Raw genomic sequence first — 24775 nt, 5'->3', positions numbered from 1 at the left:
GTCCTCGGGGTTTTCTGAGGTAAAATAAAAATGGATGCCAAAGCAGGCCAGTGTGAACTGACATCTGAATCACGGATTCATAACAGGTCTAGTTAACCCAGTCGCCTCTCGGATAAGCTGGGAGACAGAGCCATGGTGAAAATGGTGACCCAACACACACAGGAGAGGTGGCTGTGCTCCAGCCCAGGGGCAGAGGCTTGCTTGGCCTCTGGCCAATCAGAAAGCACTGAAGTCTATAAATGTCTGTTGGTCACCCAGGAGACCTCAAATGCACTGAGGCTGAGAAGTGTATGACTTAAGCCTTTGACCTGCCCTGTGTAGCCAAGTGAAGGAAACTTGTTTACGAAGCCAGGGCCAAGATGGGCCCTCTCATTTTAGAAAAGAATAACCACTGAGGCTCAGAGCAGTGGGGGGAGGGGGAATCATGAACCGTTTGTGTCTAAAGCGCGCCAGGGCAAGCCGCAGAGCGCAGCCCAGAGCTAGGGGATTCAAATCCTCCACTTGACCCCAGCGGCTGGGGTCTGCCGCTGGTCCTGTGCTCAGGACAAAAATAGGCAGAAACAGGACAAACCCCAGTCTACCCTCAAAGCAATGGCCCACTTCAACATCTCACGGACCAGCGGCCCCTCCCTTCCAAGAACGGTTCCCACTGGAACCCGAACGCTTGGAAGCCGGACCAGCTTGGATCTCCGTGCAAAAAGACAGAGCTTCAGAGACATCTCACTTGACTTTTCAACGTTTTATTCTTATATTTGTACAGCTATATTTTACAACGCAATAATGCAGTTTAGACACAGCCAAACCCTGTCTCCGGAGTAATTGTAACGACAAGCATGACGCAGAATGTGGGAGGAGTCAGACATTCCCAAAGAGAGTTTAGTTAGTGACAACTTCAAGTCCCTGTGTCTGCCTACACTTCAAAAAGGGACGGCGCACGCTCGCCCATCGTTGAAAACTTCCGTGAAAAAAGGCACCGTGAGGACACGTTACAGGTATATACAAACTGAAAACTAGAACAAATGTATACATTTCTCCTTCTGCAGCTTTTTTTTGTTCTTTTTTGTTTTTAATACACACTTTGTAAATTGTAAACCTTCACTTGCAAAAAAATACAAAGACACTGAGGCATTTTAGACAAAATATTTTCTTACTTATACAGACGCAATACTTAAAATATTCTCTGAAGTGCTCTTTCTCAATAGATTCTCAGATCCGTGTCTGCCTGCAGATACAAAATCGAGCCTTTAACGCAGTTCTATATTTTCAATATATCTTTTTAGGTTTATATATTTATATTATATATATATATATTTATATATTTACAACTCTGCCATATATTCCTTCACCTTTGGTTAAAAAATTAAAGCCCTCTTCTTTGACAACATACTGAAGTCTTGTCTTTGAAAACAATACACATTTACATACAAAAGAGATTTCTGTTCCCACAGAACGTTTACATTCCTCGCGTTGCAACCTGTCACGTCAGAACTTTTGCCTTCTCCCCTACTTTGATATAGAAGATGAGTTTGCTTTTTGCTGACATGGTTTGTTCGCCTTACACATAGGAGAAGAAGCAATAGTATTTTCTTAATGTCGTATGGCAGTGTGGGAAGGGGAGCCGCCTTGGCTCCCGGTCCCGCGAACCCCACCCCCACCCCCCCCACCCCAACTATGATCTGCACTAGTGGATGAGAGAGGCACTACATCATGGGGTGACCTTTGTAAAGTGTTACAGCATCCTTTGGGGAGGTTCTGAGAAAGGGCTAGGGAGAAAAGAGTCAACACTCCATGCTTCAGCAGGCTTTGGGGAGCTCCGGAGGCAGGTCAGCAGCCGACACGCGGTATTGCACCTTGGTGTTGGTGATGGCGCCGTGCTTCTGGCGCAGGTGAAGTCGCAGTTGGCTTTTGTGACGGAAGTGTAGGTTGCACTTCTCACACTGGAGAGACACCAGAAGCTAAACGTTAGTTGTCAGCGACTTCAAGAAATGAGTCTTTTCTCAAAAACCCAGAGCTGGCCGTCTCTGTGAGGGTGGGGTGGCGGCAGCTCCTCCCTCTAAAAGGGAACCCATTTGAATCCTGGCTTCTACTGGAGGTTAAGTATACATTGCTCAAATGTCCCTGCCTTCCCTTCCAGGTCACTCATGTTTCCCAGGCTTGAGATGCCCTTCCCTGACTTAACTGCATGATTCCAAATCTTATCCAAGACACAATTCCAATGCAAACTCCCCTAATGAGTAACACATTTCTGAGTCTAAGATAAACATCCATCTCTTTTTAGATCTTGAATTTACAGCTGTGCCCCGCTACCATCTTTGTGCATTCCCGTCCTCATCAGGTGGCTAATACTTTGGAGTGCATACTTCTCATCCAAACCTTAGAGTCTCCCTATGATCTAGCAGAATGCACCCTCAGAAAACTGTGACGTCAGTCTGAATACAGCAGCACAGTTGGATTAGATGGCCTAAATTCGTGGAGATTCTTGAGTCTGGGAGATGTCCACGCCAACTGTGCCACCATCGCCCGGCATCCTGTCCATGTCATCTACCAAGCCCTTCGCTTTCCCTTCGGTAAGGGATCGGGGCAATCAATGCCAAATGCCACTCTCAGTTCTTGTCTCTGTGACTAAAATCGGAGCAGATCATGCCGTGGCCACGAGCTTGAGTGACTGGAAGCATGGAATGAATTAGTCACCTAAATACAGCCGGTTCATGAAGTAGGCACTATTTTCTGGACCAATGTACAGATGAGGAAACTAAGGCACTCGGGGTGAAAATAACCAGTTTGCCAAGAGACAAATAGCAAATTCAGAGATGCTCATTCAAAGCCTGCTGCCACCAATGCATCAAAGCACCAAAGCAAGCTCAGAAGCTATGGAAGCAAATCAGTGTAGCTCCGTTCCAATTATATATTATTCAGGTCCTACGGAAGTTAAATTTCACAAAACTCACAGTATCCCAGTTTTAATCTACACAGCATTTAAAACTTAGCCAGTGGGCTGTAGTTTGCTGAGACTCTGCTCTGGGACACGCTCATGCCAACAGCCTGTCCTTGACTTGGCACGAAGCATGAGGGCACCTGCTCTTTCTTTTGAATTCCATTTATTTTTATGTACATGTGTGCTTGATTATCTATATCTGCACCATATACGTGCAGAGACCCGGGGAGGCCAGAAGAGGGAGATGAATCCCCTCAAGTGGAATCATAGGCTGCTATGAACCACCCAATTCAAGTGCTGGGAACTGAACAGCGCAGGTGCTCTTCACTGCCGAACCACCCTCCCGTCCCAGCCTGCTCTGTCTTGAAACGATGTTTCCTAGGCTTATTTTTGGTTCTGGTTTTGGTGTTTCCCTTTGCCATATTTCTCTGGTTGCTCTTTGACTAGGCTCTGCTTTGACATCTTCGATGCTCTTCAATACATATCTAGTCTAGAGCTATGATGAAGACACTCGGAAAATATTTGTGGAATGAATAGCCCAATTACGTCGCCTTTCCTAAGACCCAGGTCACCTAGACCAATGCCTCCATTTCCAAGATGAACACACTGAGACCTGGGACCTCTGCTGCCCTTCTGCTCCACATCCCTCCCTCTCGGGCCAGCCAGCGACCATGGCTTGGGTTTACCTACATGGTAAGGTTTCTCTCCTGTGTGGATGCGCAGGTGGCTCTTTAGCGTCTGAAGGTGCCTGAAGCGGGTGCCACAGATTTCACAGGGGTACGGCTTCTCTCCGGTGTGGATGAGCACATGGGCACGGAGGTGGGCCACCTGGAGGGGGGGGCACAGCGTGAGAGATGCTGCCAGGGTGCTCGGCCAACCTCTGCCCAGGCCCTCACCCCACCCCACGGCACCCCTTCTCCATGCCGCCTTGCTCACCTGCACAAACCTGGCCCCACAGGTCTCACACTTGTAGGGCTTTTCCCCAGAGTGAATTCGAGTGTGGGTCTTCAGGTTGGCTGGCCGATTGAACTGCGCTCCACAGATGTTACAGCGGTAGGGCTTCTCCCCTGTCGCCAGACACATGGAAAAGGGAGGATCATATTTAATGAAGGTCTACACAGCCCCTTTTTTTCAAGGCAACTGGCCAAGACGACTTAGGCCTTCCCTTCTCTATAGCAAGGTCAGAGGGAGAATCTAGGGCAGTGGTTCTCAACCTTCCTAATGAATGCTGTGACCCTTAGTATCGTTTCTCATGGTGTGGGGACTCCCGATCATGAGATTATTTTCGTTGCTAATTCATAATTGCAATTTTGCTCCTATTAGGAATCGTAATGTAAATGTCTGTGTTTTCTGAAAGCCTTAGGTGACCCCTGTGACAGGGTCATTCAACCCCCAAAGGGATCACAACTTATAGGTTGAGAACCACTGATCTAGGGACCCGCCATCCTTCACACACACACACACCAACATACTCAGCAGGGGACAAGGCCAAGAAAAAAAGCAGTGGCGTGGTTGGATGTGAACAGTGCTACGCCTGGGACACACGGGGGAGGCTTCGAGAAGCCCGACCTGCAGAACGAGTGTTGCCATTAGGGCATCAGCCTAGAAGGGCTTGAGCAAGAGACTGTCCTTCTCTGGGCCTCAGTTTCCCTCCCTGAGTGGGAAGGGCTGATTTAGACGACCTGGGAAGACGCTTCGGGTTCTTCCCTTGGACAGACTGATGCAATCATCCACTCGCTCGCCAGGGAGATACAATCAGGCTGCTCTAGTTTCTCTCGCAGAACATACTTTTCCGCTTGTGGCAGGCAACTACAGCTGTATTCCATTTGCAGGCCAGGCAGGGTGTGGGGCTGAGCAGAAGCTGGGCAGAGGAAACCAATCTAGGGTTGAGCCTTCCATTATGGAAAGTTTCGGGGATAATGGGGCCACTGGAAGGTCTGAGAGCTAGTTAATGCCCACGACAATGAGGCTGTGAAACTTGCCCTGGGAAAAAGACTGTAAGTTGGTTGATAAGTCCTTGAGGGGCAGCAAGCGGCTTTTGTTGTTAGCTGGCTCTACCCGAACCCAATCCTCTTTGCCACTACCAGCATTGGTCTCCTCACTCAACCCCAGCAGAGGCGGGGAAGCAGGACACACAAAGGGTAAGGGGAGTGGCAGGGACAAGACAGGGTTAAGCCCCTACTTTAGTGGTTCTCAATCTTTTTAACGCTGCCACCTTATGGTGACCCCCCCCCCCAATTATAAACTTATTGTCATTGCTGCTTCATAACTGTAATTTTGCTGTCATTATGAACCATAATGTAAACATCTGACAAGCAGGCTACCTAATACGCGACCCCGTGAAAGGGCTATTCAACTCCCAAGGGGGTTGCCACCCATACGTTGAGAACCACCGCCCTAGGCGAAGCCAGGATGGGGCCTGCCTTCGGCTTCATGCCAACAACGTCCCCAGGTTTATCCTCTTGTCTGTAGCCCTAACTGGAGCACTCACTGTGGGACAAGGCCATACCTGTGTGGACGGTCTTGTGGCTGGCGAGGTTGCCTTTGTAGCGGAAGGAAGCCTGGCAGCGGTCACACTTGTACGGTTTGTCGCTGTGCGTCTGTAGCGTGTGCCTCTTGAGTGAGGCCTCCTCAGAGAAGCGGCAGTCACATTCATTGCAGAAGAAGGCCCCGTTCTCTGCAGAGCATGGGGGGGGAAACCACGTCAGCATGGTCGACAGGTAACAGCACGGTAGATCTCAGACGCCTTCGTTCTCTGGAAGTAGGCTAGTGCTATCCTGGACCCCGGGCTCCCTAACTAACACTTACGGGAACCCATAGGACCAGTGGGGGTTTTTATCTTTCTCAGCATTTAGTCGTGGAAGACAGAGATGGGAGAAAGATTAAATCTCAAGGTCTAGGTCTCTCACATGGCCTCACCAATTTGAGGACACCTTAAGCTTTTTTTTCTCCTGGAGCACTGAGAAGGCTTTCTTATCAGTTCAAAGTTCAACGTCTATTCATACACAGCAGCCCTGGGGCAAGACTCTCTAAGCCTTTCTGAGTCTCCCAAGTCAGGTTAATATCCTTGTCCTGCCTACTCACAGGAGCACATTATACTATGAAAAAGAATGATAAAATTATGGGGACACGAGACCCAGATCTAACCCAAATAGTCTTTAAGTCCCTTCAGGAGGGATTAATGACAAAGACTCCATGGTCATCTTTGCATCAAAGACAGGACCCTAAAGGTGATGGCAGAAATGGAAACAGAGGCCCAGAGGCAGGAACTGGATTGCAGAAGAGTCATCTGAGGTCAGGCCGGCACGGTCCCTGTTCTCCCTCTGATTTGTGGCCTCATGACATGCTGCTCGCAGTCAGCAGCTTCTCTACTTTGTCACAACAGTTAGAGAGTGGTATAGCCCTGCAATTTAACACTGATTATATATTTCCTTGGTCACAAAAGATAGTTGCTCGAGCTGTCTTCTAGAGTGAGACTTTTTACCGGGTTAAAAACCGAGGGAGCCAACACTGACTATATGGAAATGTGAATTTAATAATTTAGTTCAACTAACTTAATCCAGCAAACCTTTTCTAAGTACCTCCTCCATGCTAGGAACCAACTAAGGCCTGTAAAAGACACAGGAATGACTAAGGCCAGAAGTTTCTCCAAAGAGAATCTACAGCCTTCCAAGAAACACTACCACGCATCCAGGTCGGTACAGTTGTTTTGGCACAAACAGGCTGAGGAAGCTCTGGGAGTCCCAGCAGCCCTGCAAGCCACTGTTGCTGGGGTGAAGCTGAAGATTACTCAGCCACTCAGTTACCCAAGTTCAACACCTACCCCTGATCAGCCCCATTCCTGGTAGACGAGGGGGAGAGACTAACCATTGTCGGTGATGGTGAATACCAACAGATTTATAATCCAGGTCATTTCCTAGACACAGCAGCACCAATAAAATGGAAACACAAATCCCACAGAGCAGAGGGGCCTCCCTTCTCCCAGGCACTGAGAGGGAAGGAGGAGAAAGGGACTTACCACAGCTGGAATCTGAGTACTCTGAGTGGGTCTCTCCCATCTCCTCGGGGAACGTGGGCCCAGCAGTGTGGAGGCACATCTCTGTATGCTGTGGGGACTGAGCGCCACAGGACGTACACTTTGGGGGGTGCATGTAAAGTGGTGAGTGGCTCTCACTGCTGCTTCGGGGGGAGCCTGTCAGGGACCTGTGGACAGAAAAAAAAAGGGGTGTCAGCAGCCAGCAGTAGTAGTCCACATGGTCTCCATGCTAATCTCTCTCTGTATGCTCAGGCAAGCCCAGAGATCACAGTTGCCTTCTGCAGTTCTAAGGGTCGAGCCCTCCTCAAGCTCTCTTTTGCTGACCGGTGTCAATGAGTGCCCAACTTCCACTTCTAGGCTCAGTTGCTTCTCCTAAGGCCTGCAGCCCACAGCCTCTCTTGGTCTAAAAGGAGGGTTCCCTGATCAATCACGACCACAGGAAGTGCCTCTGGGATTTGTGGAATGCTTTTCTCCCACACAAGGCAATGCTCTCTCTTGCTATGGAAAACAGAAGAAAATGAAACAAAAATACAACTTCCTTGAACTATGCTTCATGGCTCAGGTTAACTCATGCTCGTACTAGTCCCCCCCAGCATTTCAGACAGCAGACTTCACAGCCCCGCACTCTGCATCCATCTGAGGCTGGGAAGCTCAGAACTGTGCACAGGTAACCCCTGACCTTAGACCCACGGCCTCTGAAATCACCTGTTCACGATGTTATTGAGTCGGCTGGCTTGGGGGATAGTTGAGTCCTCTCCACTCACACTGAGCTTGGTTGGGGACTGGAGGCCAAGGTTCTCAGGCTCCAAAGGTGGCTGGCAGACAGGTGGGGCCGGGTAGACTCGAGGGGAGAGGCGGCCCAGCTCTGCCTGCTCCGTGCCCTCTGATTTGGCATTCTGGTTGAGGCTGTTGAGCACAATGAACTTATACTTCTTCCAGTTGCAAGCTTTCGGGTCAGTGGGGCTCTTGGCTGGCGGGGAGCCAGAGGCCTGAAGGATGCAGGCGTTCTTGCTACTGCAGGACTCTGTGGGTGAGTTGGGCTGGCAGTCAGATTTCTGGGGACTCTGGGGACTAACCAGACCCTTCCGGTTCAAGGGTGCATTAGGGGGCTCGAAGTGCAGGGCGATTTCATCCTCCGAAGAGGGTCTCTCTTCTTCTTTGCTGGCCTTGTCACAGGGGAAGTATGGGGCATTCCGGGCAGAGGGGGCAGCAGGCTTGGGGCCCTCAGTCACATTGTAGCGCATGTCACTCCGTGCCTCCTCTGGCACTGCCTCCTTGGGTGAGTAGATGTTGCTGTGGCACAAGCTGGGGGACACCTCCATGGCTGGTCTGCTATATTCACCGGGGACTGGCCTGGCACTGTCGCAGGAGAGGGTCCGGTCCTTGGGGAAGTGGTTAGCCACAGGCATGCGGGCATGGGCATCTCGTAGCTCTTCATCAGAGAAAAGGAAGCTGCTGAGTGGGAGGTGGCTGTACATAGGATACGAGGCTGGTGGTGTTGACAGGCCACTGTAGAGGCTAGGGGGAAAGGCTCTGCTCTCACACCCAGGGGGATTTCTTAGTGACAGGTTGTTCTCCACGACCTCACGGCCTCTGTAGGCCATGATGTCATGAGGCATCAGCATCCGGCTGTTCAGGAACTCTTCTCGGGGAGGCTTAAGTGCTGGGGCCATTTCTGCTTCGCTGTGGGGGTTAAAAATAAAAGACCCCAAGTTAGAACTGTTCATCAGGTGACTCTCCACAGCTATATAACCACTTCTGGGTCTGAGTCAGCTAGACATGGAAGATTTGACTCTGGAGTGGGAAACACAAGTATAAGGCATTAATACTCAGAGGTCTAGTAGCCAGGCTACAGTTGGGGAAACTGAGGAAGAGGAGTCACTCATATAGTCTGTGTCTGACTGGACCTGACCTTGCAAATGCGAGGCCCATATGTATGCATGTCTTGGGAACGATAATTCTTTTGGTGACGTAGAATTTGATGGGCTACATAAAGCGTTTAAGGCCCGTATCTCGTTTCAAGCAATGAGCCAAATCGTTCGAGTAAAATCCTGCAGGGAAAGGCAGGCATGTTATACACATGGAAGCAAGGAGGGAAGAATGTACGCAATGTTAGTGCGATACACTCGGAGAATATCATCTAATAGACCTGGCCCATATGTTCAACAGATGCACTGAGAAGACCACGGAGGAGGAGAGCAGGCAGTGACCAGTGCAAAAGCCCTGGTTCCGGAGCAGCCTGGCCTGGTTTGCAAACGCAGCTCTGACCTGGAGCAAGTTGCTTAACTATTGGGAGCACAAGGCCTGGCCTGTATAAAGTACTCCCAAATGAAGGCAATGATGAACTCACCGCCATTATCACCCACTGGAGACAAAAACATTGGCTGCAAATACTTAAAGGGACTTATGTGGGTGAAAAAGTAGGACAGCTCAACCCGCTCTTCAGCTAACAGAGCCAGAATCAGAAAGTGAGGGCTCCAAGAGCCAGATTTTAAGAGTCTGTCAGGAGGAACTTTCCAGCTACCCCGGGTGGATGGTACGGCGCTGAGAACATGAGTTCTTTGTCCCTGGAAGTGGTCAGATGCAGACTGGAAATGCCTTCTGTTAAGAAAGAAGGCCGTTTCCCTGAAGCTGCCGAGGCGAGCGATTCTGAGACAGTTGAGCCTCAAGTAGCTGCTGTATTTAGCAAGGCTCTCCACTTCCTCAGCTCTCAGCATCCTCGACCTCCATGGATGTTCATGTCTCCTACACTTGGGGTAAGGGTTCGACCAAGTGAACTCAATTCAATTCTTTACGCGTCCTCCCAACGGGAGCGTGGCTATATGGATGAAGAGTAAGGCAGCCACATACACTCTGGTGGCCTCTGCTCTGGTGGGGTACTAAGGCACATATGTAAATAGTTACTGTAGACATCCAAAGGAGGGCCCACAGATGCACACAATCGTTAAGAGAAGATTGGAAGGAAAAGCAAAAATGCTGCCTGCCAAACACAGAGGAGCAGAGAGAGTTGGCTAAACCTCCGCGGAAAAGGCATCCAGTTCTGGCCCTGCAGGGTGAGTGGAAGGAAAGAGGCTAAAAGAAAATGGGGCAGGGTGGGGGGGCGGGGGTACCCAAGACATACACATCTGGGCTGCTGCAAGGAATGACATCTGCCTAGAGTACACGAATAAAGGGGAGAATTGCGCAATTTTTGTAGTGAGGTGGGTGTCACGTGTCCTAGATGCTGTCGTGGCAGGCACGGTTTCTGATCTGGAAGTATCCTTTCTGCACCCCCAGCTTCTACCTAGAGAGCAGCTCACCTGGCCTTGATGAACTTCCTGCACGTGTCCACAACGTGCTCCATCTGCAGGTACATGGCTGTAGCCATTACAGCCATGATGTTTCCTTCCCGCAGGTTGAGCCTAGATGTATACATGAAGTCCAAGAGGATGCAGAACCCCTCAGGGTTGATCTCAGGATCCAGATTGATTACGCTAAGGTTGCACTTCAACTGGTCAGTGAAGATGCTGTAGAAGAGGCCGCTGTAAGACAAACAGAGGTACAACTGTAGGGGTCACAAAGCATCTGTGTCTTGTCGTCCCAGAGCCCAGAGCCCTAAGCTCTGTGGCACTTGCTAATACCTTCTACCTGTGGACAGCCTAGCAGATACCAGGAATTTGTGGATGGGACTGTGCTTTGGTTTCCTGGCCACCCAGACCCGAACAGACACACAGAAGCTATATTAATTACAACACTGTTTGACCAATGGCTCGGGTGTATTTTTAGATAGCTCTTACATCTTTAATTAACACATCTATCATATCTGTGTATCTCCACGAGCCTGTGGCCTACCGGTAACATTCTGGCATCTTTCTCCTTCAACAGTTACACGGCATCTCCTTGATTCCACACCTACTCTCTCTCTATATATATCTCTGTTTGGATTTCCCGCCTGGCTTTCCTTTGCTAAGACGTTGGCCAAAACAGCTGTACTCATCAATCAATAAAAGCAACACATAGACAGAAGGACTTCCCACTTCAGGAATTCTGGAAGCGTTTTGCATGTTTACATTAACCTCTGTCCTTTCTAATCCTTGAGATATGTACCACCAAGTTCCAGCTTTACAAATGGGGAAACTGAATTTGCAGAGTGTGGGAAACAGTCTCCGAATCACGGCACTGCTTTCCTGTTGCCTGACTTAGCTCTCATCTGCAGCCACTACTCTGACTTTAAGTTTTGTCTAAGTACTTTCCTCTCTTTGCCACAATACCCTTATTTTAAAAAGTCGATGGCATGAGGAGCAAATTAGGGCTGGGTGACAAATAATAATATATCCATATGCTCCACCACCTTTCTCAAAGGCCAGGGATCATCAGAAGGTCAATTATTCCTGGATTTGAGGCAAATCCCAAGTCATGGCTTCAAGTCATGTTGTCTATTCAGCTAAAACTAGAATTCTAGACTAGCTTGTCATCTCAACTTTTCTCTTTATGGGTGGGTTGCCATAAACAAACCAGACCTTCCTTCCCCAATAAGCAATTCTTCAACCTTGTCTAATACCCTTAACTTCTCTGTACCTTGGTTTCCTTATCTGCCAAGGTAAGGGGAGAATTGTGTGTGCTTAATAGGATTGTGGCAAAAATGAAAACTGTTAGCGGTAGCACTGATGCTTGGCACACAGTAAACACTAGCTCTTATTTTATGTCCGTACAAATTTCTGTTCTCTGTATTTTAAATTTTTATTTCGTGTGTGTGTGTGTGTGTGCGCGCGCGCGTGCTACGGAATGGGAGTGGAGGCCAGAGGACAGCATGTCAGAGCTACTCCTCTCCTTCCACCATGTTGGTCCTAGGGTTGAAGTCAGGTCATCAGGCTTGGAGGCAGGTGCCTTCACCTCCTGAGCCATCTCATCAGCCAGCCCTTCACATTATTTTTTAAGTGCTATTATTAGACATTAGCTACTTTCTCTAATTGCAACACAGAGCTGTACATCACTACATAGACCCATGCCGTGCTTTCATTGCAAAATGGAGATATGGTGCCATCCACAAGAGACAGCTTGTGGGGAGAGCTTAGAATTGACTTAAGATGATATCACCCCCCCCAAAAAAAAGATGATATCACCCAGGAAACTTGAAATTCAGGAAAATACGAAGAATTATCAGACTTACTCACTCTCTACTTAAACCATGGAACTATAGTTATAGTATAAATTAAGTCCAACAATCTGGGCACGGTGGTTCATATCTACAATCCCAGCACTTGGGGTAAGAGAATCAGAATTTCAAGGCCAGCCTTAGCTAAGTAATGTGTTTAAATCTCCTTCTAAAAATATTTTGTTAATAAGGTACAGTTATGGCATAAAAGGGCAAAAGCTATCATGCTTAAAGTATTTAGAACCTGCCCTTTGCTTTTCATCCGCACACTGGTCAACTGAATGTCTTTTAGTTAACCAGCATGTGTCTCCCTTCTGGCTTCAGACACATCGTGTCTTCACCCCCTATGCCTCTGTTCTCTAAAGGTGTGTTCCTTCAATTGTTTCCTGAAAGTCCAGAACACCAGGCCAGGTGTTGATATCTGGAGACTAAGGGAATATCATCACAGACGCAAGGAACGGCCTACATATTCGTCTCGCTGACGGCTGCCAATCCTACCTCCCCGTTTTATTTATTTCAGTTTATTTTTTCAAGACAGGGTTTCTCTGTAGCTTTGGAGCCTGCTCTAGAACTAGTTCTTGTAGCCCAGGCTGGTCTCGAACTCACAGAGATCCGCCTGCCTCTGCCTCCAGAGTGCTGGGATTAAAGGCGTGCATTACCAACACCTGGCCTACCTCCCCGTTTTATACAGTCACCCCTCACTCCAACCCCACTCACCTGCAGGCCATGAGCACTGTCTTATGGGCTCTGAACTGTTCACGGCTCACCACAATGACAACGTCCGTCAAGATGTCCCGACTCCGGAGACGATTAAGGTTAAGAAGAACATCACTCGCATGGCGGGTGAACTGAATGCAGCTGTCAGCCGGCGAGGCCATGTTGTCTTCGCCTGAACAGAAATTAAATTCCTATTAGTCCTCTAGAACCTACTCCCTGCTTACCAAAAGACGTAGACAATAGTTTAGCAAGCTAAGGTGTAGAACGCAACTCAGGTATCTAGTGGACAATTCCTAGTCCATCTCTGGACATTTCTATTCATAGCTGTCGGACAGGGAGAATAAAAGCTAAGGTAGAAAGCTCTTTAGGGGAAAGGGGAAGGGAAGGACTGTTAAGTGTTTTTCCCACATACTAAAGACACTGCCAAGCATTGAGAGGCAGTGAGTATGTTGCAATGAAGAAAACCACTCTTGGAGAGTTACCCAGTTCGCTTTGCCTTTCACCAGTTCTATGACGTGGAGTGTGTTGTTACTGTTTCTGGGCTTTGGTTTTCCAAAATAGGAAGGGCAATACCTATGTGGTATTTAAAATTAGAAATACGTGCCTAGACCATAATAGGTTCTTTAAAAAAAAAGGGTGCAGCTATTTTTATCTGTATGTCATTTCATTATCCATCCCATGCTCTGGGATTGTGAGTTGTTTTGTTCAATAATTTGAATGCTTTAGCACTAGCAAACCCTGGCCGTGTAGGCGACCAGACTAGCCTGAACTGTGAACGAATAAGGGATGGACAAATAATACCACGCAGCGCTATTTAGTCAGTTAGTATCGGGACAGAGGGGTAAGCGCTGAGATCTGTACAGAGAGAAGTCATTATCCTTTGCTCGTCAAGCGAAAGGTAGCAAGCTTAAAAAGAAGCACACATGCATGGGTGGGTGAAATTCAAAAGAAATAATTCATCTACAAATCTTACAGCCTATGATTCGATTTACTCACCCAATGCCTTGCTTCACAGTCCAAAATTTTGCTTTAAAACTGCAGAGAAGAGAGCAAACAGAGATTGACTAAATGAGTGTAAGATTGTCCACTCGGTCTTATTTTAGGACACACGTAGTTAGCTTTGCTTTGATAGCTGCAGCCTGCCAGCTGGTGCGGTTTTCCCACAAGCTAGCAAACATATTCCATCTCCGCGCTTATAGAAACAACAGGCACTCAAAGCCATTTGGTAACAATGCCTTAGCCTTACTGCTGGGAATACCACTGCCAGCATTAATTACAAATACCTGTATACATATATTTCCTTTCCCAGGGTAAATATATATATATATATATATATATATATATATATATATATATATATACATCAAAAGACCATTTGGGTTTATGGGAAACAAAAAAAAATAAGTAACTCTTTCAATATTAATGATAATGATTCTTCGGGGACCGAAAAACACTGGATGCTATTCAAACCCTTGCTAAAAATATTATCTTTCAAGTCTTAGAATGATTCCACAAGGCTGATACGGCCAATATCTTTATCCTTATTTCACTGGTGATGAAATTGAGACTCAGGGTTCAAATGACTTGTTCAGGACAAACAGCCAGGCAGTATCTCCTGATTCTCTGGAACACTTAAGACGGAATACCGAGTCTACAGAATAAAACCCGAGACATCATGTTTGTGCATTCCTTGAGCATCTTTGCCCTCTTTTCCAAAGTTTCCCCTCCCTCTATTTCCAGGTCTAAAACTAGAAAGAGGACTGACCCTAGCTTCCAAATTTGGCCTTCTCCTGGCTGGTGAAAGATTTAACTGTGTGGTTTAGCTGAGAACTGGCCAGGGAGCCTTAAAGAGATTTAATGAAATATGTGCTCTCTCCAGACTGGTTTCTCTAAAACAAAAATCATTAAGAACGTAGGTGCAAGACTCTCCTTTATGATCGGATGTGGGCTGCAAAGCAGAGCAATAATATATCGGAACTCTGTTCTCCCATTTAAACAGCACGGCCCTCCAGAAGTGCTTTCCCAGTAAAGTAGCCTAAGGCCAGTGAGGTCATGTCGGGCCACGTAGATCACTGATGGCCTGGCCCTAGGTCTTCTGGCTTAGATTCCTGTCCTCTTTCCAAGTCAGCCTACGTGCTGTGAAAAACGCAGGACAGCGGCACCCTGAGGTGGGTGAATCTCAGTTTTAAGCTCCTTCCCCCACACCAACTTTGTCCCATTCCACGGGGCTGAGTCTTACCAAATGAGCACTCTAAAATGAGAGGTTTCCTTGAGTCTGTAACCACTCACGTATTTCTCTGTGGTGCCAAGGGCCAGTCAGTCAATCTCATCAGCTTCGAGCTTAAGATGTGTGTGTGTGTGTGTGTGTGTGTGTGTGTGTGTGTGTGTGTGTAAGTCTGGGGTAGGAAACGAGGGAAGACAGAGGGCAGAAAAAAGACGAAAGAACCTAGTTCTTCCTGAACCCACCCCAATCCAGAGTGAGGAAACAGGTTTCACTTGGGCCTCACGGAACTTCAATAAACTTGTCTCTTTTGAAAATAAATGCTGCAGGCACGTGACGTTTATTTACTAACTTTCTCCTGCTTCCCCGTGGAAGAGATCCACAAACCCTTCTGGAATACTTGTGCTGAGCTTCAACCACTTGTGGATTTCCAGTCACAGACTTTTGGAACCACAGGAAGCCCAGATTTGCCATTTCACCATGACAAGTGGCAATGACTCACTCCAGATGAGGACAGACTGAAAGCAAACCAAAAAGGCAGTTCTGCTGCGGCCACTGTCAGGCTGGCCTTGGGCTTTTCCTTTAAGCCTGACTCCTTCTACAAAGCGCTTGCCCAGACCCCGGCAGCCTGTGCTCTGCAGAGTCACTAGGCTCTAGGATTCACTTCTCTCTGAGCCAACTGTCCTCAGCAGGCCCCACCACAACTCCCAGGGTGCCGACTAATGTTCTAGCTGAATGGCACCTCCCTCCAGGCGCTGCAGACACGGAAGCTCTGCGAACCAGCTTGTTTGGATCACAAATCACTCAGTCCTTTCCCACCCATCCTTGTGCCTTATCTTTATAACGGTCAGGATTCACTATGAAGGAAACTGAGGCTCCCGGAACGAGCCCTTTCCCAAGATCTCAAAACCATCCTCCAACAAGGTTCTATGAAAACGAGCCTAGGGAGAATCAGGCCAGCAAGAAGAAGGGAACCAGAACTGGATCTCTGCTCTAACTCCAGGTCCTGCTGCAGTAATCCCCAACTAAGAATTAAATGATGACTAACCCACCCCTGCGTCCTTTCCCTCCCGGGGCACTTTCCTTGTGTGCACTCAGTGAGACAGCTTCTTTAGAGGAGCTTCAATTGGGAGGGAAAAGGGGGGGAGAGGAGAGAGAGAAAAAAAAACAGGCAAAGAAGGCAGCAGGACTGGGAACAACTGGGCGGGAGAAGAGAGAGAGAGAGACAGAGAGAGACAGAGAGAGAGAGAGAGACAGAGAGACAGAGAGAGAGAGACAGAGAGAGAGAGAGACAGAGAGAGAGACAGAGAGAGAGACAGAGACAGACAGAGAGAGGGGGGGGCATACAAGCAGAGAGACCTGAGAGGCGAGGCAAGAGCTAGCAAAGGAGCCAATGCTAAAGACTTCATCCTTTCCCTTCCCTTTTGGGCGGAGGTGGCACTAGGCAGTCGCACTGCTTGCTCACACGCACCGGCACAAACCCCAGCCCCGCCACCTGGCAAGCCTGCGCAGACTCGCTCACCGCACCTGGCTGTCTGTACCTGTCTTCCTGGGACCGCCCACCCCCTGGCGATCGGTTGGCACTGCTGCCCATCCGCCACGAAGCCCGGGAAGGTGCGGCCAGGGCCGGGTGGAAGGACTGTAACGGCCCTTAATTTGGTTACATTCAAATAAATGTTTTCGTGAACGTCGGTAGCTAACATTATGTGCGACTTTTTTTTTCCTGTTACTCTGTCAAAGCAGGGGGCCACGAGGGGAATGGCACAACCCTCTCATTCCCGGAACGTAGTCGACCTCAGCTCTGAGGATTTCATAGAACACTCCTGCCCAGCGCGGGCTCCAACGAGAAGTAACTTTCCAGGAAGCCCAATCCGGGTTTGCTGGCTATGCAGCATTGGCCGGGGACAGAGCACCCTTTCCCCTAAATCCGCCGTCCACATGGGTTCTGGCTTCCAGGCCCGAGTCCACCTGGTCCCCATCCCTGCCTCCAACAAGCTAAAAAACCGCAGAGTGTGGAGCCCAAAAGTCTGGAGACAGTCCGAGGCTCGCTCCATGATTTCCAGTTTGCCCCATTCTGACAACTGGGTGGCTGGAGTTTGTTTGCTTTTGTTTTGTTGTTGTTTGTCTTGGGGGTTTGATGTTATTTCTTGGGGTTTCTTTTTGTCCTCCTGATTGCTATTTTTTCCCCCTGCTTTAGAAGGGAATGGGTAGGTAAGAAGTCAAGGTCAAAGAGATAAAGTCCCCCAGGAGTAAGGGTCCCCACCCTTCTAGACCTGGCCGACTGGGAAGAAAACTAAACCTAAGAGAAAACTAAACTGAAAGTCTCTTCCGCCTACGTTGGCAAGAAAGGGGAGGTTTCCGCCCAGCCTTCTTTAGTGCCAGAGCTACCAGGCTGAAGCCAGACAGGCTCCGGGATTTCAGAATCTTATTTTCCCGAAAACGTAGAGACAGGGTAACCGCGCCGACTGCTGTCGGAGCTCTAAGACCCCGCAAGGCTGCCTCTCGAACTCAGGAATGTCCCCCGCTGTGACCACCCACTAAGTGCTCAGCCGCCTTGCGTTTTGGGGGCGGTTTCTGCACAACCTAGTCCAGTCCTAAAAGTAGCGGGTTGCGCTTCTGCGCCGCAGAGGCGGGGTCAGGCTCGCACCCCAGAGATGGGGTCTCTCTGCTCTTAAGATCCTGTTTTCTGTTTTCCTCCTCCTTCGCCCTGGGCTAAGGGAATTTTTAAACGGGACAGGGTTGAATATCTGAGGAGTTACCGCACTTATTACAAGTGCAATCACAATGATGTATTTACCTCGTCCTGACGCTAGAGAGAGCCCTCCATCAAGGTTTGAAACTACAACTGGCTGCTCGGCCCGCCCCTCCTTCCCATTGACCTAGTTTGGCCAGTGTCTGGATTTGGAGAACGCCTTTCCACTCCTCTCTATCCAGGATGGTTGCTGGATTATTGGTAATCTAATAACTCCAATAGCTCGCCGAAGAATCCCAAGTGGATTCTCAAAGTGTAAAGCACTGTCTAGGGGCAAGGAGTTCGAATAAGGCCCGGTGGGGGTGCGGGGCTGACGCGTTGAAACATTGCCTCTGGGCGCCAACAGGACCGCTCTTTCCTAACAGGGTACTCAGGTCTAGCCACCGCGTTCTGGAGATAACGGGTAGAGTCAAAGCGTTGCTTCTGTTCTGGAGGCAGAGGAGGACAATATTGCTGCTCTGGCCTCTGGGTGGCGATGACACTAAAGATAATAAGAGATACTGGTCGCGTGAAGGCCTCCCAGCTGCGTGAACCAAACTAACCAGAGGACTTTATGTCCTGACTTTCATTTCTGTCACACGTCCTGCCCCAGAGCTCTTGCAAGGTTGCAAACTTCGAGGAAATAAAATAAAACAAAGGGATGTGTTTTATCATCAAGATCTGAAGAGTCGAGGGGATGCTCCCCATGAACCTGGCCAAGACAGCATCCAGAAGGCCTGCAGACAATGCCAGCAAACCATGTCCTTCAGCAGAGATCTCTTTCCCCATCCTGGCTGGACTGGGATCGGCCTTGGGGTACGGGGGTGGGGGTGCTGTTGAGCAGGAGAGAGACGCATGATCTCCCCAAGCAAACAATGCCTTTTAAAATTCGATCTAGACAGAAGTCAGCCAAGGTCTTTATTCACGTTAATGAAGATGGAAGGCACTAACTGTCCTTGGAAAGCGATGAGTCAAACTTGACCGCGCTTCAGACACGTCCCCAGATTCGTTTCCAACACGAACAGAGGCGCATTTCTCCGCGCGGCGGCCTGGGACAACTCCCGCAGTGATAGAGGATGAACTGGATTCCACCCGGCCTGGGCGGGGGAAGACAGCTGTGTCTCTGCGGTGAGGACGCAGGCCGCCGCTAGAGGTCGCCCGCGCGCCGATGCAAGCGAGCCATCTCAGTTAAGAGCTTTGAGAAAGAACTTTACTCAAGAGATAGGGCACAAATTTTCAAAGAATAATTTAGGCACAACTAACTCCTCTCTCTCTCTCTCTCTCTCTCTCTCTCTCTCTCTCTCTCTCTCTCTCTCTCTCTCTCTCTCTCTCTCTCTCTCTCTCTCTCTCTCTCTCTCTCTCTCTCTCTCTCTCTCTCTCTCTCTCTCTCTCTCTCTCTCTCTCCCACACACACACACCAACCTGCTTTCTCTCCAGGCCACTGAGAAAAGGATAAACGGGATGTAAAGACAGACAGCTAACTGGCGCACATCCCCAACTGGGCTAAGTAGTCCCTGGCCACCCAGTACAAGCACGTGCTACAGCTTTGAGACGCCCCACCCCCTCAGTACCTCTGTAATCTTTTCATGTCTATTGTCAAAAACCTCATGCTAAAGAATGGTAGGGAACGCTCTCCAGTGTGCACTGGCAACTCCAGTGACCTACGGTCTAAACTGCTGTCCCCCTGCCCCGTGAACTGAGATAGGTTCTTTGGAATTCAGAAACTTACTGTTCGGCCTAATTCCACAAAAAAATGACGAAGTTTAAATCCTAAAGATCCTGAGGGTTTCGGGTGTCATCTTTTTCTGCTACCAACTTTGTCCGTGAAGTCACAGATGTCCTCAAAGACAGGACCGTTTCTTAGTTGAGATAGATATTTAAGACTGAGCGAGTGTGGATGTGAACGGCGTGAGCATATGGTTCTCATTTGTCTTGTCAAAACTTTGAAAGTCAAATGCCATCTTCGTTGGAGAATGATGCCCTTCCCATCAGTCCTGGCTGATCAGATCAGACCACCGCTCGCTCCGAGCAGGAACCTTGACCATAACCTACCACTAGGTGGCGGACTCAGTCCGTTCAAGAATCACCCTGTTAGCCTAGACTTCCACGGTAGCCCTGTCCAGAGGCTTTCTGTCTGTTTCTTGGGGGTGGCGGGATGGGGGAGGGGGAGGAGATGCTTCCAAAACTGAAGTAGGAAAACATTTAGTTGAGCAGATGCAACTCTGTTTTTCCGGTGCTCACGCCTCTATCTAACACCGCACCGTTTCGGGAACTGCTTTCGGGTATTATTTGGTTATTTGTTCCCCTCCTCCCCGCCTCAAAGCTGGCTACACTCACTTAAAAAAAGTGATACATTAAAGTATTAAGAGAAATCCATGCAAAAGGAGAGAGAAAGAAGAGGAGAAGAGGAGAGAGAGGGAAGGGGGAGGGGGGAGGGGGAGGGGGAGGGAGAGGGAGAGGGAGAGGGAGAGAGAGAGAGAGAGAGAGAGAGAGAGAGAGAGAGAGAGAGAAGAGCAAAGGCCGGGAATAAGTTCGTGAGCCATCCCCACGGAGGAAGAGGGAGCCGGACTTAAAACCTTGACCCACTGAGCAAAAGCAGGAGAAGGGAACCGAACCGACTATGTCCTTCGAGGAGGGCTACTGGTCTGGAAATGGGAAGCAGAAAGGGTTGGAAGGAGCGAAAAGAAGCCGGCCAGCGGGGCCACTGTGCAGAGCCCTGGCGCGTCGCTGAGGTCCCACTTGTTGCGCAGTGTAAAAAAACCGGCACGCGCCACACTGCCTTGACTCCCACATGGCTGCAGCCCAGCCTACCGCTGCTACCTGCGGTCCACAAGCCTCTCCCCACCACCCGGGCACACGCCACCACAGACCCGGGGGAAACTAGAGCACTTTCGTTCCTACGGGTTTTCGCACCAAAACATTCCTCCTATTCTCAAACTATCAGCAGACTTCGGGTCCCCTGAGCAGTCAAGTCCGAAGTGGAAAAATAGCTACATCAGGCCAGTGAAGACGCAGCTAAGAGCCAACTGCAGCCCACCTCCACCCCGGCAAGGGTGTCCCTTCATTTACGGGAAGGACATCGTGCTCGCTTTGAAAACAACGTGTTTCTATCCTATTTAAGAGATTAACTGCAAGGTATTTCATTTAAAAGTTTCATCTCTCAAAGTTTCTGAAAAATCTCTCAGAGGGAGTTGGGGCCACATGCCTAATTAATTACGGTCATTTCACAATTATTTTTCAAATGCTCGGCTTTTACCAATAGTTTCGCCCACCAAGGGGTGGCGCTGCCGCACCACCTCCCCTGAAACTTAATTTTTTTTTTTTTTCACAACAGAGTGGGATATCCCCAGCAGGGGACAGAGGGAAGGAAGGATTTTGACATCTAGTCATGGCATTTACTCAACCCATAACTGGAACTCCTCCTCGGGGCTCAGTAAATGACAACTTAGAAATCTAGGATGCCATTCCTGACCACCAAGCCCTTAATAAATTAGTCTTTTCAAGAAAATATTGCTGTAAACCTTTCAAAACTGAGGAGAGGAACAAGGTAATGAGTGAATACCCGTTTTTCCGGGCGGTCTCTCCCCTCCACTGGCTTAGTTGTTTTGAACAGCATCCAGCCTTATTGTGGGTACCAAACAGACCCTTAAAATCATTCAACGCCTGAAAGTATTAGAAAAGAAATTCTTCCAAATAGGATACTGGAAACTTCTATTTATAAACGGGGATGGGGGGTGGGGGGTTGTCTATCTACAGGTTTCTATTTTGGCCCCAGGGGCTCAACTGCAGTCGTTTTAGCAAGAGAAAATGTCTATCCCCTGGTGTTTTCTCGCCATTTCCTCTTCCCCCAGGGACAAATCTCTTTCCTTTTTATTAAAATCGGTACATAAAGAAGAGTATGATTTCACCTCACTCCTTTGAGCTCATGTTTGCTACCTCCAGGAATAGCGTGTGGACTAGGGCCAGATGAACTTCAACTTGGGCTGCAGATTTACGAGGTCCTGCTCAAGTGCCAAAGGCTCTTGGTAGCAAATAGAGAGCAAAATAGATAGCCGTCTCCGGATGGGTCATGCTGCCCCCTCCCTTATTTTAAAGTTATTTATTAAAACCACACACAACACCTCGCAAAGAAAAAGGGAAACCAGCGAACTGCAGAGGAAGCCAGCGGCGTAGCTCAGAGCCACAAACTCTATTTCTAAACAACAGTCCTTTCCGAAGATCCCTCTCTCTCTTGCCTCCTCCCTCTTTTCTTTTTTGCTGTTTCTTTTTGTGGATAGTAAAGCATCCACTGGCATAGCATATCTTCCTCCTGGGAACTATACAATGTTGGGGGGGGGGCAAAGGTAAAAAAATCACTTTTTAAGGGGGTGGGGTGCAACGCTTGTCTCAAGAACCCTGTAACAGCTCTAGACGGCCAGCTCCAGGTTTGAGGTAATTTCTCACTATCCCTAGCACCAAAACTAAATCTCTAAGGGAGAGAGCACAACACAGAGGTTATTTATTTTACTCTTAAAAACAAAATGTTGGTTGGTGGTGTTGTTTCTTTTCATGGGGTAGTTTTAAAACTCATTTTTGCAACACTAGTTCCATTTTCTCCAGGGCTCCAATAACACGGTATTATAAAGGCAATGCAACCCACAGTTCTCAAGACATTTAACGTTCACTGTTTCCGGCAGGGTTGCCTCTAGCTCCCGCTGCCCCCCAGGCAGCCAATTTCCTAGGTTCCAACTCCCAACCCACTCCCGCCCCGGGCCGCCGCCGCCGCTTTTTCCCATTCCTACTCCCTCGAGGAGAGCCACAGGTTGCAAATCCAACCAACCTCGCAATCTGTTTTTGCAAAATCACTCACAAAGATCTCCCTTTCGCACCCGCTCCTCCCGTCCCGGGTCCCCCAGCCAGAGTCACAAAGTGCCCTTCTTCCCTCCCTGGTCTTTCACATCAGGAACGCGGACTGCGGCTCTGTTTTCATTCCTTCGCCCAAAAGAAGGACCTTGGGAATCTGAAGCCTGGAATCCGCTATATTCAGGCCCATCGCTGCCTTTTTACACATCTTGCACCAAGAGGGAAAAATGAAATTAAATTTAGGAAAGGGAGGGGAACTACCGCTGAGAGCCAACACAGTCACGCAGCACCCAAAATACAAACACCGCGGCCGCCAGAAATCCCGCCACCTCCCCGGAGCTCTGGACGGGCAGGCCAAGATCCCCCGGGTCCTGCACGCTGAACGCGCCGCAGGTGCAAAAAAGAAAAAAAAAAGCCGCGCACCCCTCTCTCCCGCTCACCCCCCAAAATCCCTGTCCCGCCTTCAAGCCTCCTTCCTCGGGCTGGGGAGACCGAGCGCACCCGGGTTCCCGACTGCCTCGACTCACAACCAAGAAAGAATAATTTTCAAAGTATTCAACATCCCCGCCCCCCCGTGCAAGCGAAGGATCCCCAAAACACTCTTGTCTCTCCTTGGGAAGATCACGGCTCTCAAAGGAAACTGCAGACACGCTACTTCATCTGGCTTTATGACCAAAAAGAAAAGGGAAAATAAAACAACCAGCCGAGGAGTTGGCTTGCATTCCCCCCATGCCGACTCCAGGCTCGGCTGCAAGGCAAGGGACTGGTGCGGGGCCGGGGCCGGTGGACGGCCGCCAACGCGGGCACCGGGAGAACTGAGCGGGGAGGGAGGCAGCGGCGGGGAAGGCAGTTTGCAAGCGAGCAGAGAAAGCAAGCCAAGCCGCGCGAAGCCGGCGGGGCCGCCGCGGTCCGCCCTCCCAGGCCGCGCAGCCCAGCGCCCGCCGCCCCGCGCCCCAGCGTCTCCAAACACCGAAACAACACCGGGCAGGGCGGCACAGCCTCCCCGAGGCGGCCCAGGCGCTCCAAGACAGCAAAAAAAAAAAAAAAAAGAAGAAGAAGAAGAAGAAAAAGAATACGTATGCGTAAAGCTAGATCCTACAGTGGGAGAGACGTGGGGCTGATCTTCGGCATTTATTTTAACACCTGACAGCTAGAATCAATAAATAGATACATTTATATCAATAGATACACATAGGAAACTTGGGGCCAAAGCATTTGGCAAAAGCGGAAAAAAAAAGAATTAAAAGGTAAAATCATGATCATGAGCAGCGGCGGCGGCAGCGGCACCAGCGGCAACAGCGGCGGCGGCGGCAGCGGCAGCGGCGGCGGCAGCAACAGCAATAATCACCTGGTGTCCGGCCTTTCCTAGAAACTTCTTGCATCACCACTTCTAAGAACCCCAGTTCTAAGAATCAACAGAGCTCAATTCTCGGAATTTGAGCTGAGGGCTTTACCACTGCTCCGCAGCAGGGGAGGACTCGATGACGGCGCCGCACACCGCGGCGCCCTCCTGGCCGGCACAGGGCCTCGGAGCCACGCCGCTGGCCACCGTCCGGGGCTGATCGAGCTCCCCGCAGCACCGCCGCCCGGAACACCAAGGGTCCCGCGGCGGGCGAGCGCGGCTGGCAGGCGACCCTCCCTGCCCCCGGCCGCCGATGGAACAGCCCGCTCCGCCGCCGTCACGTGGGCTCCTCCTCCGTGACGTCGGCGTCTTCGCTGTAGCAAAGCTCGGCCTCTGGAATTCTGAGAACTAATTTGCTATTCGGTGACATAAGAGGGGGAGTGCGCTACGCTTTCCCGGGGTCTGGGGCTAATTCTTCCTCTCCTACCCATAAACTCGGCTCCACGAGCTAAATACACAAAAGGGAGCGAGCGATCTGAGCCGTTGGAACAAGTATGTTAGAGGCACGTTTAGAGAGGCGAGTGAGAGAAAACAATAAATACCACAGCTCCTTCCAGCTAGAATATTAGGCACCACGAGAAAAATATTTGCCAAGCAATTTTCGGTGGGTTCATTTGTTTTCTTTTTATTTGGGACAAAGTATGTTGGGGGGGGAGGGGTGAGGGTTTTCTTTTTCTTTTGGGGTGGTGGCTTGAAATTGCGTTTTGTTGTATTTTGATGATTTAGAGGGCTTTTTTTGCTTCTGATTTTTGCCTTT

At 49.4% G+C, this 24775-nt stretch overlaps 1 protein-coding gene across 1 annotated transcript; it reads right to left on the bottom strand.

Annotated features, from left to right (window-relative positions):
• Positions 1-1750: 1750 nt before the first annotated feature.
• Bcl6 (BCL6 transcription repressor) lies at positions 1751-24097 on the bottom strand. The gene is made up of 10 exons (XM_075967695.1): positions 23965-24097; positions 13819-13857; positions 12823-12994; positions 10271-10492; positions 7677-8654; positions 6954-7138; positions 5445-5612; positions 3872-4002; positions 3626-3763; positions 1751-1937 (listed from the first exon to the last, which is right to left on the bottom strand). Exons 3-10 carry the CDS (start codon positions 12981-12983, stop codon positions 1794-1796), a joined length of 2127 nt encoding a protein of 708 aa, XP_075823810.1. The 5' UTR covers positions 12984-12994; positions 13819-13857; positions 23965-24097; the 3' UTR covers positions 1751-1793.
• Positions 24098-24775: the final 678 nt, after the last annotated feature.

Source organism: Microtus pennsylvanicus, chromosome 1 (assembly GCF_037038515.1).
Source record: "Microtus pennsylvanicus isolate mMicPen1 chromosome 1, mMicPen1.hap1, whole genome shotgun sequence".
In the NCBI taxonomy this organism is placed as follows: Eukaryota; Metazoa; Chordata; class Mammalia; order Rodentia; family Cricetidae; genus Microtus; species Microtus pennsylvanicus.
The sequence above is the reverse complement of the archived record's forward strand: the minus strand, read 5'-3'. Positions and strand labels throughout refer to the sequence as shown.

What these genes read in the sequence shown, in the direction of transcription:
- Bcl6 (XM_075967695.1), bottom strand. Translation starts at nt 12,983, where the DNA reads ATGGCCTCGCCGGCTGACAGCTGCATTCAGTTCACCCGCCATGCGAGT. An exon ending in ACAGTGCTCATGGCCTGCAG is followed by an intron (nt 10,493 to 12,822) that starts GTGAGTGGGGTT and finishes TTTGTCTTACAG; the next exon opens with CGGCCTCTTCTACAGCATCT. An exon ending in CTCAATAACATCGTGAACAG is followed by an intron (nt 7,139 to 7,676) that starts GTGATTTCAGAG and finishes TTCTGTCCACAG; the next exon opens with GTCCCTGACAGGCTCCCCCC.